This window comes from Gnatocerus cornutus, chromosome 5, assembly GCF_029298725.1.
Source record: "Gnatocerus cornutus isolate USDA-ARS CGAHR chromosome 5, icGnaCorn1.1, whole genome shotgun sequence".
NCBI classification, from domain to species: Eukaryota; Metazoa; Arthropoda; class Insecta; order Coleoptera; family Tenebrionidae; genus Gnatocerus; species Gnatocerus cornutus.
The window spans coordinates 12,178,924-12,196,602 of NC_142237.1; the positions used below are offsets into that span (position 1 = coordinate 12,178,924).

The 17,679-nt window shown below is 43.4% G+C and overlaps 3 protein-coding genes across 4 annotated transcripts; all 3 read right to left on the reverse strand.

Annotated features, from left to right (window-relative positions):
• Nucleotides 1–11: 11 nt before the first annotated feature.
• LOC148174599 (putative multidrug resistance-associated protein lethal(2)03659) lies at nt 12–5,746 on the reverse strand. Its single transcript, XM_088036553.1, has 9 exons — nt 5,544–5,746; nt 5,280–5,498; nt 3,180–3,610; nt 2,978–3,134; nt 1,790–2,935; nt 1,430–1,745; nt 1,229–1,379; nt 953–1,183; nt 12–906 (listed from the first exon to the last, which is right to left on the reverse strand). The coding sequence occupies exons 1-9, from the start codon at nt 5,603–5,605 to the stop codon at nt 29–31; spliced, it is 3,591 nt and encodes a 1,196-aa protein (XP_087892679.1). The 5' UTR covers nt 5,606–5,746; the 3' UTR covers nt 12–28.
• Nucleotides 5,747–5,874: 128 nt separating this feature from the next.
• On the reverse strand, nt 5,875–10,174 carry LOC148174600 (putative multidrug resistance-associated protein lethal(2)03659). Its single transcript, XM_088037200.1, has 9 exons — nt 9,790–10,174; nt 9,510–9,743; nt 9,034–9,464; nt 8,832–8,988; nt 7,635–8,789; nt 7,272–7,590; nt 7,085–7,235; nt 6,809–7,039; nt 5,875–6,765 (listed from the first exon to the last, which is right to left on the reverse strand). Exons 1-9 carry the CDS (start codon nt 9,864–9,866, stop codon nt 5,888–5,890), a joined length of 3,633 nt encoding a protein of 1,210 aa, XP_087893326.1. The 5' UTR covers nt 9,867–10,174; the 3' UTR covers nt 5,875–5,887.
• A 955-nt stretch (nt 10,175–11,129) lies between these two features.
• On the reverse strand, nt 11,130–16,316 carry LOC148174601 (putative multidrug resistance-associated protein lethal(2)03659). 2 transcript variants are annotated; one of them, XM_088037186.1, is made up of 8 exons: nt 16,149–16,316; nt 15,873–16,080; nt 15,398–15,825; nt 14,016–15,351; nt 12,648–12,975; nt 12,449–12,599; nt 12,162–12,392; nt 11,130–12,118 (listed from the first exon to the last, which is right to left on the reverse strand). In XM_088037186.1, exons 1-8 carry the CDS (start codon nt 16,216–16,218, stop codon nt 11,214–11,216), a joined length of 3,657 nt encoding a protein of 1,218 aa, XP_087893312.1. In that variant the 5' UTR covers nt 16,219–16,316; the 3' UTR covers nt 11,130–11,213. The 2 variants fall into 2 exon arrangements, with proteins under 2 accessions (XP_087893312.1, XP_087893311.1); XM_088037185.1 differs by having other exon boundaries at nt 15,873–16,106.
• Nucleotides 16,317–17,679: the final 1,363 nt, after the last annotated feature.

Below are 17,679 nucleotides of genomic sequence, written 5' to 3' on the forward strand. Positions count from 1 at the left end.
AAAACTCTTTCTTGGCCTTCAAATATGTTTATTTAACTAAACTGTACAAAAAACTAGTTTTATCCTCCAACAGCCGGACGGGTTCTCCGAACTCCACGACCTTTCCATCATTCACCGCAAGAACTTTATCACACCTCAAGATCGAATCCAACTTATGGGCGATAATTATCACAGTACTGTACTCAAACTGAGACGCGACAACTTCTTGCATTAAAATTTCCGTCGCTTTGTCCACGTTAGCGGTAACTTCATCCAGAACAACAATCTTGTTGTTGCAAAGAACCGCCCGCGCAAGACATAACAGTTGTTTTTGTCCGGCACTGAACGAAGAACCTTTATCGATCTTCATAGTGAGCTCCTCAACGAAGGCCTTCAGGTGCAGCTTCTCCAGGACCTTCCAAATCTGCTCGTCGCGATACTCCTTAAAAGGATCGAGATTCTCCCGGATCGTCCCAGTAAACAAGAAGGGATCCTGAGGAATAACCGAGATGTTCGTCCGGAGAAACTTCAAAGAGAGCTTGGAGGTGTCGACGTCGTCCAATTGAATCTTCCCTTGGATGTGGTACAGGCGAAGAAGAGTGGAGATGATGGAAGATTTTCCAGCACCGGTCCTTCCGACCACCCCGAGTTTCTCTTTTGGTGCCAACTTGAAGCTCACCTGCTCTAAACTCGTCTTGGCGTTGTTGTACCACAAAGACACGTCCTCAAACTCCAGTTTTCCATCGATAGGCCACGCAGGCACCACCTGCTCGCTCGTCTCCTCCTCCAACTCCGTGTACTCGAGGATTCTTTCCACCGACGTCATCAAGTTCTCACATTCCGCCACGTTCTTCACTCCAGTGCTGATAATCTCAGTTATCATAAACGCTTGAGTGATTGCAAGACCGACATCACCCACGCTTGGATCTGCAAAAAATGGTCACCACGACGTCTCCTTCAAACTGTTTCTTACCACTCTCCGTGACCAGCAGTTGCACGATGACCACCGTGGTGAAGATTGAAGTGAAGAGCTCCAATCCGAAGCCCAACGCCAGTTGGCAGTCGCTCAACATGTAGCTCGCTGAAGTGAACGCGTCTTGGTAAGAGTCGAATTCTTCGATGACGCGCTTCTGGGCGTTGTTGGCGCGGATTGTCGTCAAACCTTCCAGAGAGGAATTCAAGTGACCCACCATAGGACTTCTAGCTACACCAACTTTACCACAAGAGAGTCAAACTGAAGAGTACTCACTCGCTGAGTTGAGACGCTGTAAGTTGCGACCGGCGGGCTGGCAGAACCTCTTCAAAAAATACACGAAAACGAAGACAACAAGTGACTCTAGGAGGAACACGATGTTGACCGTCGTCAGTAAGATTATGCCGCCAACGGCCATAAAGACCATCTGGAAGGAAGTGTCGGTGTTAGACTCTCAACTCTCAACAGTTGACTTACCGTAAGACACTCTATCAACATAAAGGGGAGGTGTTCATCGACGGTTTGACAGTCCTTGGAGAACCTGTTCAAGATGTTACCCACGAAGTTAGAGTCGAAGAAAACCATCGAAGAGTTGAGGACGTTCTTCGTCATGTGTTTGTGCAGATTGATGGAGGCTGTCTTGGTGAAGTAGAAGAACACTAAACACTTGAGGAGTGTTAAGAAAATCGACGATAACAAGGTGATGGTGCACAAATTCAAAGTACTGCTCGTTTCGGCCAGCACTTCCAAGCTGACGTTTGCAGAAGTTGAAACATTCTCCCGAAGAGTAATCCTGGAAAACACTCTTAAAACTTTGACAAACAGAAACCACCTCACCATTGACTTAACAGTTTATCGCTGAAATTGAACGCAGCTTGCGTGGTGACGAAGAGCAGTATTACCACCCCGAACATGATCATTCCTCCTCCATTTGCCACATACTTCCGGTAGTCTTTCAAACTCACCTTTCCAGACTTCTTAACTTCGTGGTACACCTGCGGACTCTTCTCAACTTGACCACACTTCTGATTCTCCGTCACCACTTCTTCCTCAACTTTCTTGACCATTGTCTTGTTGACTTTAACCATTCCGTGATTTACCTCAATGATACCGTCGGCTTTCACCGCGTGGGCGCTGTTGTTGCTCACGAAGACACAAAGTTTATTCTTGAGGAATCGCAAAATACACTCTTTGAAGATGTGGTGACTCACGTGGGCATCTAAAGACGCCAAACTGTCGTCCAGAAGATAAATATCGCTTTGTTTGTACACAGCTCTTGCGAGATTTATCCGAGTTTGTTGGCCCTTGCTGAGATTTAGCCTGCTGATGATGGTAGCATCACCGTGTGGTAACAACTGAAGGTCGTACTCTAAGTCGCAGACTCGAAGAACCTCTTGGTAACGCTGCTCATTAAACTCTTCCCCGAAGAGAATATTGTTGCGGATGGTAGAAGGAAAGAGCCACGGCTCTTGAGAAGCGTACGAAATGCTCCCAGAGATGTTGAGATCGTCATCTCCAAACTCCTGGAGGATCGTCTTTAGCAGTGTTGTTTTACCACTCCCCACGTGCCCCACCATAACGTAGAGACCTTCCTCCAACCTCAGATGAATCTTCTCTAAAATTGTTTTATTTTTCAATCTGACGGAGGTCCCACTGAAGACTATCTTCGGGTTCCCGGAGAGTTCTTTCCGTTTCGCCGGCAACTCCGGCTCTGATAATACCTCGTCAATTCTTCGCGTGGTGGCGCACATCTCCGCGGTAAAAGACAGACCAAGAGGAATTAAAATGCTGAGCGAGTACTCCAAGTCGGAGCAACAGCTCAGAATGTAGAAGACGACCTCAGCGGTGAGGTTACTTTCGGAGTTTCCCAAGTAGATGTAGGTCATCAAGAAGATAAAGAAGGCGGCTTTTGAACCTAAGCTTGCAATGATGATGATCCAGATTCTGGTGAAGAAGAGCTTGTGGAGAATTTGCAGCTCGTTCCTAAGAGAAAAGTTAGTTACTGGTGGTGTTAACAAAACATACCGTCTAGCCGTGTTAATCTTCTGTTGAAAGAACTTCTCCCACGTGTGCATTTTGATTATTTTTACCGCTGTGAGCACCTCTTGGAGCAGCTCAAGACGCTCATCGGTCTTCTTGCTGCTCTTTAACCGCAGAGGAAAGGCAATCCTACTGATGATGACTACAAAGAACTAGATAATTTGAGTTAATTTCGTCCTTTCATTACTTTGAAGAGGCAGAATAACGAGGTAAAACGCAACTCCAGCAAACGCTGCCACTCCAATCTTCGAGTAAATCAAGTAGCAAATGGTTCCAGTTTGCACCAGAGGAATCCATACATCATTTCCATAGTAAACAAAAGTGAAGAAAACATCCACGTCTTTGGTCATGATTGTTACAATTTTCCCTACAGTGACTCCGGAGAGCGCCTCCGGAGACAAACACAACGCTTTTCGGTAAAGCAGAGAACACACTGCCGTCCGGACTCTGATTCCGAGCTTCGTCAGCGCCAGCTGACAGTTGTAGTAAAAGAACACGTTGAAGATGGTAAGCCCGATCACCACAGAGGCGTGATAAATTGCGTCTTCTTCGGTGACGGCCTCTTGACCTGGGCTGAAGTACGAAACGAGCTTCGACGTCGCGCTCGGCAGCCACGCCCTTAAAAAGGTCAATATTTAATGACCTAGCCTGGCAGAGTTATTTCCGCATTCGTTTTGAGTGCGGTAATAGACCATTTTAACATCAGATGCGTTAATAGCCTAATTGCCAAAGCAACCTCGAATTTTTTAATTGAACCATTTCTACATCGGATGCGTTAATAGTTTCATTACCATAGCAACGCCGATTTTTTTAATTGGATTTAATAGGTAAATTATAGTCAGAATTTTATAACTTTGGTTTAACTCCGCCTACCTTTTGGGCCAATTGAATTTTAGCTAAAAGTCTGATTTACTCTGCAACATTTTGATAGTTCGTTGATATTTGCGAGAAGCTGGGGTAGAAATATCCAAACATTAGAAGACGAAACACCATCAAAATCGACGAAGGTTCCACGATTAATTGAATTCCCGCAAAACTGCAAATCTTCTTGACACGTGTGACACTTTAGTTGTCAGATTTTTTATTATGTTGGGTAAAGGAGAGTAGCCATTCCTTGATTCGACAAATTCAAATCGTCATTTGTTCATGTGGGCGGGGCTAAACCAAAGTTACAAAATTCCGACTATAAAAAAAAACAGCATGAAAAACTCGGTTTATAAAACTTTGATACTTAAATCCGCATTTTATAAAATTCGAAAATTGAGTTGTGTAAAACAGACTTTCAGGCTTAACAATGACGTTCATAAAACAAAAGAAAAAAAAAACGATTAAGTCGGTTTAGGTAGTAAATGTCTACTTTAACAGTAATATCTTTACTGAAGGTTAGAATTTTGATAAATTCACTTTGAAAATTTTAAGATGACAAAGTTGGCATCATTGTTCCCCCATAATTTGACAATTGTCAATTTTAACATTAAAATTGCTTTGTATCACTGTTACATAGGTAATTAATGAGTGTGAGTCCATAAGATGTTCCAAGCAAAGTTAAATTTCCCTCAGATTCTACTTAAAAAAGGTAACAAACAAAATAATTTTTGACACTTTACTTTGACACATTTTTCGATCGTCTTTTGTACCCCAAAAGCCAATTCACATGACAAAGCCATTGCAACATTTGCAACAGGCCCGAATTACACACTTTTATCTCCTGTAGGTTAAATTACTAAATCCCTACTATTGGTAGTTTTGATAACGTCCTATTAGTAGTTCAACAATTTAATTTTTGGCCAAAATTACAAGATTGCTCAAAAACTGTACTACCTTATTTTGGCCGTCACTGTACTTATTTACAATTATTATGCAAATTATGAAAAATGCCATAAAAACTCATTTTATAAAAAGTGCCAAAAACCAAGCCTCGAGTTTTATAAAACTCGTTTTTTAATACTCTATATCTAAAGCTGGGTTTATTCAGATACGTATACCTAAAAGTGAGATGACCTTCATTCCAACCAATGAGATTTCGGATTTTAGTGAGTCAGATGACACGTGATCGTTTTTCCGCCAATCAAACGTCACTAATCCCCAAATCAGTTGCGAAATTAACTCAATCTCAACGAGAGTATCGTGTGAACGGGCCCTAACACTGTTAAATTGAATTAAATGCACAGAACTTCTTCGTATTTGAGTTTTTGCGCACGCGTACGTCTAGCACTGCGTCACTACAAATAGCTCATGTGTGCTTCCGGCTCCGCCTGCCTCTCTACAACCCGAGCAAGAAACTTACGTAGTAGTGGTCTTAACGACGAGCTGGAGGAGCCCAAGAATAAGAAAACTCTTCCCGTAACATCTCCACAGAGCGTTCCTGATGGAGCTCCGATTCTCTTTCCACTGCGCCTCGAGCGCATCTCCTGCTTGTTTCGATCGGCACGAATCCAAAACTCGGTACAAGTCGTCGCTCTCTAAACTCTTCCGGTATCCTTTGAGAAAAATTTCGATGTTGTAACTGGAAGAATGGATTGTTTGGGGCAAAGTTCAAGGAAGCACTCACAAAAAAGAGACGCGCGAGAGCACGTTAGCGGCGCGTCTAGGATGAATCTCGCACTGTTCCATCGTCAATTGGCTGACTGGTGCGTTGCTTTGGATAAAGTGGTCAAGAGAAGAGAAATTCGGCGGCGGAAACTGACTGGTCCCGTGGAGCGGGTTTTTTGTTATGGTGGAAGAGCGAATGAAAAAATAATTAATACACGTTTTGGGAAGGACGACGAGGAATCATTGCTTAATTAATTATAATTCTTGTTTACGATACTCGTTAGATAAGAATCTGATGACGCAGCATTACCACAACGGTATTTACGTTTTGAGTTCAAATAAACACAACGCTAAAGAAATCATTTATTTGACAACACAATGAAAGAAGCTGCTCTTGTTCTCCAGGAGCTTCTTCGGCTCGTCATGCTCACTGATTTCCCCGTCCTTCATTACAATCACTTTGTCGCAGTCCATCACCGACAACAACCTGTGAGCGATTGTTATAACAGTACAATTAGCAAAGTTCCTCAAGACTGCTTCATGGATCAAACCGTCCGTTTCTTGGTCCACGTTCGCTGTGGCTTCATCCAAGATCAAAATCTTCGTTTTGCGCAGAATAACCCTTGCTAGGCACAACAGTTGTCTTTGCCCAGCACTCAGAGTCAATCCTTTGTCAACAGTCATCTCCAAATCTTCGATCAGTGGCTTCAGATGAAGATCGGACAAAACGCTCCAAATTTTGGAGTCTTCGTGTTGTTGCAACGGATCCAGGTTTTCCCGGATTGTTCCCGAGAATAGAAACGGGTCTTGGGGGATAACTGAGATGTTGCTCCTCAAGCACTCGAGGGAAATTTCTCCGATGTCCACCCCATCGATGACGATTTCTCCTTCCGTGGGATACAAGCGGAGGAGGCTGGATATGATGGAGGATTTACCAGCTCCGGTTCGTCCGACAATTCCCAGTTTCTCCCGAGGTTGCACTTGGAAACTCACTCCTGTTAACATGTTCTTCGTCGTGTAGTGAAGAGAAACGTGTTTGAACTCGATGGCGCCGCCTTGGGGCCACTTTTCTACATCCCTCCCGGATTTGTCTTCACTTGGAATTCTAATATACTCCAGGATTCTCTCAACGCACGTCATCAAGTTCTCGCAGTCGAACACAACTCTAACACCATTGGAGATGATGCCACTGATAGCGAACGCTTGACTTATTACCAAACCAACATCACCAACAGAATGACCTAACAAAGAAGTTAGAATTGATCGAGTGAAGTTGCCACTCACCGGAGTCCACCACCAGCAACTGGATGATGATGGAGGCGACAAACAGCACACTGAAGAGCTGCAAACTGAAAGACAACGCGATAAGGGTGTTGTCCAGCATGTAATGAGTCGAAGTGAACTGGTCTTGGTATCTATCAAACTCTGTGATGATCATATTCTGGGCGTTACTCGCTCTGATGGTCGAAAGTCCCGTCAAAGAAGAGTTAACTTGTCCCACCATGGGACATCTAGCTAAAAACAATTTTTAAACATAGTTGAGTAGTGGTCCAACCTCACCCATGACGTGGAGTCGCTGAAGATTCCTTCCGGTGGGTTGACAGAAGCGTTTTAGCAAGTACGCCACGGCCAGAAGTACGAAGAACTCGCCCAAGAAGACGGCATTGACGGAGGTTAACAGCGCGACACCACCAAAAGCTACAAAAATCATCTACTAAAAAGTGTTGACCGCTCTTCGGTTAATTACCGTAAGACACTCAATGAGAGCGAATGGTAGACACTCGTCTACAGTGATGCAGTCTTTGGAGAACCGCGTCAAAACATTTCCTATAAAATTAACATCAAAGAACTTCATCGTGGCGTGGATTATAGCCTTCACCATCGCCTTGTGCATGTTGGTGGAGGCGGTCTTAATAAAGAAGAAGAACAAGAAAGTGCGCGCGAGGTAAAGAAGAATGGAGGTGATGAAAGTCGCGCAGTACCACGACAGAGCTGCTGCTCGCTCCTCTTGAGGAGAGGTGTCGTTCAGACCGTTGAGATTCGAAATGTTTTGTTCAATGGTGACCCTGAAAGAACTCCAGGAGGTGAGATTAAACTCCCGGTAACTCACCAGGTGCTCATCAACTTCTCACTATAACTGGAGATTCCCTGGTGGATGGTAAACAGCGCCATCAGGAACAAGAAGACGACGATTCCTCCACCGTACGACACGTACTGGTAGTAATCGTTCAGACTAACCTTCCCGGGGTTCTTACCCTCGCTGTAAATCGGCGCTCTTTCAGCGATTTCGTCGGTTTTGGGGTCATCCTCCCGGTAGCCATCCCCATCATTCCCTCTTTTCTCCATGTTCTCACTGCTTTCGATACACCCGTGTTCCAACATGACGATCTGATCAGCCTCTTGGACGTAGTCGAAGTTGTTGGTGACAAAAACCCGAATTTTGTTTTTGAGGAACTTCTGGATGCACTCTCTGAAGATGTGGTCGCTGACGTGGGCGTCCAGAGACGCAAGAGAGTCGTCCAGTAAGTAAATATCGCTGTTTTTGTACAACGCTCGCGCAAGGTTAATCCGAGCTTGTTGGCCTTTGCTTAGATTGATCCCTCGGTCTCCGACGATGGTGCGGTCGCCTTCCTCCAACATCTCCAGGTCGTAGTCTAACCCGCAGACTTTGAGAACTTGGCAGTAGCGCCGCTCTGAGTACTCCTCGCCGAAGAGGATGTTGTTTTTGATGGACGAAGGGAACAGCCACGGGTCTTGGGAAGCGTAAGAAATGCTGCCGAAGATGCGGATGTTGCCACTGGCGTCACAGTCGCTCATGATGGTCTTCAACAGCGTCGTTTTTCCGCTGCCGAGGTGTCCGACGACGATGTTAAGCCCCCGGTTGATGTTCAAAGAGACGTCTTTAAGAACGGGGGTCCCGGAAACCTTCACCGAGACTTTAGAGAAGTTGATTTGGGGGCACACTATATCCGTGCTCTCCGTTTTGAGAGCAACCTCCGGACAGTTTAACACGAGCTCGCATCTTTGGATAATCGCGCAGATTTCCGCGAGTCTCGACAGACCAGAAGGAACGCTTTCGTTGAGCGCACCCTGGAGATCGCTGAAACAAGAAAGAATATAATAGGCGATTTCCGCGGTTACGCTGCGTTCCATCCACGCGTAGCTCATGAGGAAGATGAAGAACGCCACTTTGGAGGACACGTAACCAATGACGTGGATCCATATCCTGCTGTAGTACAACTTGAAGAGCTTCCTCAACTCGTGTCTAGAAAAAGAGTCATGAGGAGTTGAGCTAGAAAATTCTTACTTTCGTGCTTCGCAGACTTTGCGCTCGAAGTAGCTCTCCCAGGTGTACATTTTGATTATTTTTATTGCTGATAACACTTCTTGCATGATCTCGAGGCGTTCGTCGCGCTTTTTGCTGCACTTTAGGGTATAATTGTAGGCTAACTTTGCGATCAAAACTGGAAGAAAAAGATAAAACTCTTCTTTGGTTGTGGAGGTCGTACCTTGAAGAGGTAGAATTAGGAAGAAGAAGGTCACTCCAGCCCACGAAGCGAGTCCGATCTTATTGTAGATCAACCAACAGATTAACACTGTTTGGACCAAAGAGATCCAAATGTCGTTCCCTTGCGTGACAAACTGCTGGAAAATCTCCACGTCTCTGTTGATGATGGTCGTGATTTTCCCCACTGTCACCTTCGACAGAGCTTCGCAGTTGAGTCGCAACGACTTTCGGTAAAGAAGAGAGGACACGGCGGCTTTGACCCCAAGACCCAATGCTAAAATATACATTTGCAAGTTGTGGTTGAAGAACAAACTGAAGACGTTGATCCCGATGACCACACACGCGTGGTAAATTCCGTCTTCTTTGGTGAGTTCGGTTTGGTTGGGGTTGAAGTACGAAATCAACTTCGAGGTTGCGTGAGGGGACCAAACTCTACAAGACTTCTTGAGGTGTTGAACAAAACAACGGCAAACTTACGTTAGAACGAGTCGTACGACAAGTTGGATCACGCCAAGGGTGAAAAAGGTTTTACTGAAGCACAGGCAGAGGGTTCGGCCAAACGAGGGGTGCTTCCTTCTCTTCTGCTCCTTCAGCCATTGGTGTTCTAAGCGATCGCCTAGAGTTTTGGAGCGACAGTTTTTTAACACGTCGTACAAGTCGGCGAAGTGCAGCTCCTGAATGTAGCCTTTCTTGAAGAGGTTGATGATGTAGCTACGAATTTACATTGTTGGGGAAGGAAAAAATAAAAACTACTTACAAGAAGGAAAATTTTGAAATGAAGTTGGTGGTTTCTCTCGGATGCTTTTCTTTGGCCACGCAGCGTCCACGGTCCATCTCGTGATGATAGCAGAGTTAAAACGAATTTTTCAACCTACAACCTTCTTGGCGGAAGTAGCTAATTTACAGACATTGTAATTTAAAAGAAAAATATTAGTAGTTTAGACGTTTAACAATTTGTTTATGTTGGTCAAAGTATGTTGTCTGTTATATTTACGGAGACTCGCTTCCGAGCATTGTGGCGTTTTTATGTAGTGTTAAGTGGCTGTCTGAAGAGATCAACAATTACAGTTGGAGGAACTAATTAATTGAAAGTTTAGCGTTTTGATACTACGAATTTTGTATGAAATCTATTACGTTTTTAACCTTTGAACTCTTGTTTTAATCTTACACTGAAGATTTAGGAGAATAAAAATAAGAAAATGTGAGTTTTGTATAGGCAACCAATTAGTCACGAGTTGGAAATAAAATGATTCTTCTAAACACATCGTTCACTAGTGATAACAAGTTTTCTTATCACACAAAATTATCCGTGCCCTATTACAAAATTCCAGAGCAAAATGGGCGTATTTAGAACATTTTTATTTGGAGGTTCACCCTTTCTTCGCAACAAAATGGAGAATTCGGATTAAATCCAAGAAGAATTATTTAATTGACTCGCTTTTTACTTGCTGCACATGTTTTTATGTCGCGCTGAATCATTTTTTGCTCAATGTCTCCGGAATTAAGGCGAATATAAGAGAATCCTTTTCGAATTCGCTTTTCTCGCAATTTTTTTGCTTAGAAATTGATCTTCGATAGTGAATTTGAAATTTTATTTTATTTTATTTTTCAGTTTCTAATTCAGACTCGGTCGCTATCTCGCTTATTTATGAAGCAATCTTAACGTATTGGTGCTCATTTTACCCAGAATCTCACGCATAGTCCAAAAAGGCAAGACTCGGTACGTTACTCAAAAATAACTGAGTTGTAAGCGATTAAAGTTTCGGATTTGAAATTTCGACTATTTGTTGAGCAAATTTGATCTATATGGGCTCATTTTACAATAAACGCACCTAAACAACCAACTCCATCGCAACGCTTCATTGATTGGCTGAAACGCTTAAGATTGTAGTTTATTGGATGCATTTCCAAGGTAATTGAGGCGTCGATAAAAAGAATCAATTTATTGGGTGAAAGTAATGCGAATTGGGGATTAAAACCGCCATTATCCCTACTTTAAAAGACTGTTTTCCACAGCTCAATTTTTAAATTGACAAAAACGAACTTATAGGGGCATTCTGGAAATTTTCTCCACTTAAAAGCAATTGAAACACGCAGTTTACTGTCAAAATTTATTAACTGATAAGAAAGATCAGTAGAAGAACAGACTTGTAGGATAAAACACAAAAAGCTCCACCTGCCCTAATCTTCTTTCTGTAAGCGAGCTTTAACCACCATCTTGCGAAAAACGCCATCTTGTAAACCCATCAACACTTCTGGTTGATCGAACTCTACAACTCCCCCATGGTCAACCACCATAACTTTGTCTAACTCCATCACACTCTCGAGTTTATGAGCAACAGTGATGATGGTACACTTCGAAAACTGCTCTCGAATCATTTCCTGAATGATATTTTCAGTTTCCGCGTCCACGTTAGCAGTAGCTTCGTCTAAAACAAGAATTCTGTTGTTATTAACAAGCGCGCGGACCAAACAAATCAACTGTTTTTGGCCCAAACTAAAATTCGAGCCTCCTTCAGACACCTCAGTGTCCAACTCTGGAATCAGAGACTTTAAATTGACTTTATTGATGACGTTCCAGAGTTCTTCATCAGTTCGACCACCAGTGGGGTCGATATTACCACGAATTGTTCCCTTAAAAAGAGTCAAGTCTTGGGAGATGACGGTAATGTTAGATCTCAAGAAGTTGAGAGACAGAGTTTGGATGTCCACCCCGTTGATGGTTATCGTCCCCTCGTAGTCGTAAAACCGGAATAGCAACGATATTAAAGACGACTTCCCAGCTCCGGTTCTTCCAACAACTCCAATCTTCTCCCCGGACTTGATGGTGAAGTTAACATTGCTCAACACCTCTCCTTTGGACTTCCGATAACTCAACCCAACGTTCTTATACGTGATGTCGCCACAAAGCCTCTCCGACTCTTCACCAATCTTGTCTTCAGTCTTCGCGGTGGAAAACTCCAACACTCTTTCCACGGCAGTCATATTGCTTTCTAACGCCGCCCACTCGCGGATGCCCCACTGCAGAAGCCCAGGAAGCCGAAGAGCTTGACTTATCGCCAAGCCGACACTCGCAGCCTGTGTGTCTAAAACAGTGTTTTGAACGCGTGGTCAACTCGTCTTCCTTACCTTTGTCTGAAGCGAGGAACGTGATGATGATGGCGGCGATGAAAAAATTACTCAACATGTCCAGGACGTACGCAAAGGCTCTGGAGGCGCTTTGGAGCATATATTGCGTGGAAAAGTACAGGTCTTGGTGGCGGTCGAACTCTTTCTTTAAAATGTCTTGGGTTCCAAAGGCTCTGATGGTGGAGAGGCCCTCCAGAGTGGCGTTGAGGTGGCCAATTACCGGACTTCGAGCTGCAACAGAGTTTTGTCTTCAGAACAAGTTGAGGCGAAATTAATAACATAGTTACTTGCGGAGTCCAACCTCTGGAGACTTCTCCCAGTCGGTATGTAAATCCACCTCACGAGGAACAAGACGATTACAATGACCACCACCAGAATAATAAAAGAGATCTTCACTGTTAAGATCAGGATAAAGATGCTCACCACACTACACAAGAACTAAAACAGAGTTAATTTGTCGATCGTGGACCGTTTACGAGTACTTACCTTCAAACACTCGTGGATTTTGAACGGTATGTCTTCATCCACCGCGCAGATGTCTTTCGCGAACCTGTTGAGGATGTTACCAAAGTAACGAACGTCGAAGAAGTCCATTACTGCGTTAATTACTGTGGTCACTAGCGAGTTGTGAAGACGCAGAGCTGCTTTCGCGGCGAAGTTGAAATGGATGTAGGTGCGCATTATGAGGAAGATGATGGAGAATATGATTGCTAAGGTGTAGAAGTTAAGGGCGCTTTTGTCTTTTTGCAAGAATTTGGCGTAGTCGGTGGTGTTCGTAGGGTTCAACTCGGAGAGTTTCTCTTGAGTGTTGATCCTGCAACACGTTTTAAAAGAAAATCTGTTAGGATTTTAAAAAATTCGAGTTCGAAGGATGCAGAAATGTGCATGAAATTGTCAAAATTCGGCAAAAAATCCCCTAAATTTGAAACTAAATGACGATTTTTTCTATATTCTGTAAGGAAGACTCGCGAAATTGAAATATGGCGCGCTGAAAATCTTCTAGAAGCTTCTAGAACGCGAGGATGTGACATCATTAGCGGAGATACGGTCCTATCAAAGATATTATAATTTTTTGGGTTCTATCCACTCGGATTTCGTTCCCAAATGTCACATTCTAGGGGAACAGTGATGCCAACCTTGCGATCTTAAAATTACCAAAGGAAAAAAACGAATTCGCTGTCAAAGTGCGCAATTGCTACCTAAACCGACTGAATTCTTTCGTTTTTCTTGTACAAAGTAAAACTCCACCGTATATAAACTCTGAAACTAAACTTTTAAAATTAAAAACGTCCATTTAACTGTCACGGCTAGAGATATTGAGATGCGGTTTGCCCCATCGTTTTTCTCGGCTCATTTTACGTTATAATTTCTTCTTATAATTTCGAAAAGTCGAAAGTTGCAATTTTTCGCAAAAATTATGACAAAAACTATGCCAAACTTCTGATATCGATGTCTCGCTTATTTTTTGGAGTAAATTTGCGTTATTATACATCATTTTACGCAGAATTTTCCGCAGATTCCAAATGGCCGATCAAAGTTTCGATTAGTTGATTTCATTTTTCCTAATTTTCAATTTTTACAGCTAAATATCTCGGAAACTATGTTATACAGATTTTAAGATGCGGACTGTATACTTTTATTTTTCTTGCACAAAGTAAAACTCCGCCGTATTGAAAAACTCGGAAATTGAACTTTTGAAGTTAGAAACGTCACGTGCGCATTTAGTTACCACTCTAGCTAACTGTCACGGCTAGGGTGTTTTGTTTTCGCCAACCTTAATAACTTTTGTTTTGAGAGCGGATAAGACAGAATTTAACATCTCAAAAGAAATAAAGAATCAAAAATTTGATTTACCATCGCCTGATTGCGTCGTCCGAGTATCCCAGCCCTATCTGCGTCACAGCGTACATCCCAAGAATCCAAACCAACACCAAGAAACCTCCTCCGAATCTAACGTACTTTGCGTAGACTCCCATATTCACTTTTCCCTTCTGCGGTTCTTCGTGGTAAATATTCAGGTACGACGCGCATCCCAACGTCGTTTCCTTCGAGCTGTCAACACCTCCACTGTTGACATCGTCAACTACTTCTTCGGAAAAACTGGTGGCGTCCTCACTAAACTCCAACGGATCCGCGCGTTTAACACTCCCACTATCGATCACGAAGACGTTGTCTCCCCTCCCAAGAAACCGTCGATTCTTTGCCACCATCACCACAATCTTGTCTTTGAGAAACTTCTTGATGCACTCCGTGAAAACGAACTCCTGCACGTGGACATCGAGGGCCGGTAAAAAGTCGTCCAACAAGTAAACATCACTGTTTGAATACACAGCTCTTGCTAAGTTAATCCTCACTTGTTGGCCTCGACTGAGATTCCGTCCTCCGTCGTCAACGATGGTGTCATCTCCATGGTTGAACGCGCGGCAATCCGCATCCAGAGCGCAAACTCTCATCACTTCTTGGTAGCGCGCTTCATCGAGTTCTTGTCCGAAAACAACGTTCTGTTTGATGGAGGACGGAAACAGCCAGGGCTCCTCCGCCGCGTACGAAACACTCCCGCTGACTTTGATGCCGCCGCGACTCACAGAACTCGTTAGAATGGCTTTGAGAAGGGAGGTTTTACCACTGCCAACTCTTCCTGTGATAAAGCTCAGTCCATTGAATTCGATGTTGATGTTGTCGATGACCAGACCGTGGATTGAGATCATGGCACCCTCTAGTTCGACCACCGGTGGGGAGGAGTCGACTACTCTCTTGGTTTCTTCCTCGGCGGTCAACAACGCACTGATTCGTTCAACTGACGCAGCAAGTTCCGCGGATCTTAGAATTCCCAGAGGAATCGAAATGGTGATTGGCGAGTGTAAAGCCCGCAGACACTCGTATAAGAAAGAGACCGTTTCCGCCGTGAGAATGTTCCCCAGTTGGGTGTAACCCAGCACCAGGATATACAAAATAAACTTGATGACAAACGCGCCTATTTCAATAAACGCGGCTTTGGCGAAGTAAATCATCCGCAGACGCCGCACCTCGAGTTTCCGCGCTATGATGATCTTCTCCGTGACGTGGCGCTCCAGAGTCTGCATTTTCACCAGTTTAATAGTGGAGAGGGCTTCTTGACTCAACTGGAGGCGCGCGTCGGTGGCGGCCGCAGCCTTAACCCTCAAAGTCGCGGTGAGTTTGCCCAAATATACTAAAAATCAGCGACGTGACTTTAACAAGATCTTCAGCGGACTTACCTTGAAGTGGTACGACCAGCAGCAACAGCAGTAGTCCGAACAGTGACGCCACGCCAATCTTAAGATACATGAGGGTGCCCGCCACCACGAAGATGATCGCACTGATCCAAATATCGTTGAGAAAGATGATGATGTTCTCAAAACTGACCACATCTTTGGAGATGAGCGTCACGATTTTACCAACTCCGTTCTGGGATAAGGAAGTTGGCGACATCTTTAGCGCCTTCCGGTAGATGAGCGAGCAGAACGCCGTCTTCATCTTAATCCCCAGCTCGGTTACTAAAAACCGGTAGTTGTGGGCGAACATGCAGAGGAAAATGTTAAAGGAAATGACGGTGGAGCCGTAGAAAATCGCGTCGGATTTGCTAACCTCGCTATTGCGGGAAAAGTAGGAAACGAGTTTTCCTTGGGCGCGGGGAAGGACAAGTCTGCGAAAATCGTACTTAGATTAGTGTTAACACTCTTAAGTACTTACATGCTGGTTATCTTCACCACCAGTTGGAGGACACCCAACAGGAAGTAGTACTTTCCGTAACAACTCCAGAGGAGGCGGTAGATGGAGGGGTTGGTCTTCGTCGTCGTTTCTTTGCGCCATTTCTCCTCGAGTTGGTCGCCCACTGTGGAGGCTTTCAGTTTTGGTAACACTTCGTAGATGTCGGTTTCTTGGATGTCGCCTTTGAAGCCTTTTCGAAACAGGTTGAAAGTGAAACTGTTGGATATTAGAAGTGTTTGCACGAGCGAAATTACTTACAAAAATGTTGTTTGGGAGAGGAAATTGGCTCTTCGTTTCGGGTTTGGTGCTTTGGTGAGGTCGCGTCCATGGAACATGGTGGTATTTGGTGTGTTTTTCCATTCGTGGTAGCTTAGTATCGCGGTACTTTGCTATCTAATCTCCAGTAAATAAGAAATGAGGGGTTCATCAGATAATCTTTCATAAAGAATTGTAACAGGAAGAAGAAAATGCGATTTTTGAAGACACAAATTTGAAATAAATACAGGGTGTGTTATAGGCGCTACTGATTTTATTCGTTCACCCTTAACACCCTTTTAAGGTAAACAAATCCGGTCTCTGAAGATAACACAACTCAATCAATAAAAATCAAACGTCTGTCAATTTTATTAAGAGCAAAATCCGATGTTTGCGAATGATAACAAATTTCTTGGTACAAAATCGCGAAAAGCAAACACAAAATAAAACAAAACGATGCTTGTTTTGCATTTGTTTGTTTTATGCGTCATAATAATAATAAACAATCAAACGTCATTTTTACAAAAGAGCAATTTTTGAAATCGTGTCCAATCGTACGAAGTCACAGAAAATGCTCCAATGAGAGCCAACCAATGAGGAATCGACTTCTGAAGTCCACGCTGATTGTTGGATGCCGCCGACTAATGAACGCGAAAGACAATTTTTTGTCTAATTACCTCCTTAATTGGTTCTTTGTTTCTTTGTTTGAATCAGTTTAGTGCTGCGAGCCGACGGAGATGTACGTGTTTGTCAATGTATAGCGAAATAGTGCTGTTTTGGGTTTGAATTGACATGTAGGTTCTAGACAAGTGCATGTTGGGACTTTCGCGTTGGTTTTTCGGGACTTTGCGTTTGTTGAAGTGTTAGATTTTGAGCTGCTGTTTTCGTTTTGAAACAATTTATTGAAAGTCACCCGAAAAGGACCTCTTGAAAAGAGATTTTGGTCAATATCTCTTTTATTTGTGGAGTAATCTCAAGTTAACAAGTTAAACTCATTTTACACAAAACTTTACGCAGAATTTAAAACCGGGCGAATTTTTAGTGTAGGTACGTCAACGAATAACTTAGCTATGAGGGTTTGAATTTTTTGGTTATCGCTAGAAAGCCAAATTTTTGAAGGTTCGAAATCATTTGTGCTCAGTATCTCGGAAATTATTAGAAATATTTGGAAACCGATAGCGCCATCGTTTTTTCTCGCGTTTTTTTACCTAAAAAATAGTTTCGTAATGCGCAGGCGCACAAATCAGCTTTTGTCTGCGACAGTGGCGTCGAGTCTAGTGGAGCTTAAACAATTAACACAGATTGATATTTTATTAACAGTTTTACCACTTTTAATAATGAAATAAACAAATCAGCAGTTAAAAGTGCAATCAAATGTTATAATTATAACTTTAATGCCAATCATAGTAAATGGATTGCAACTTTAGCCGAAGATAAAATTTCCACTTGCGACGCCTATGCCGGCAACTCTTTTTCTATGCGCATGTTAATTCGTCAAAATCAATATCAGCAAACATAGGCCATAGGCGTCGAT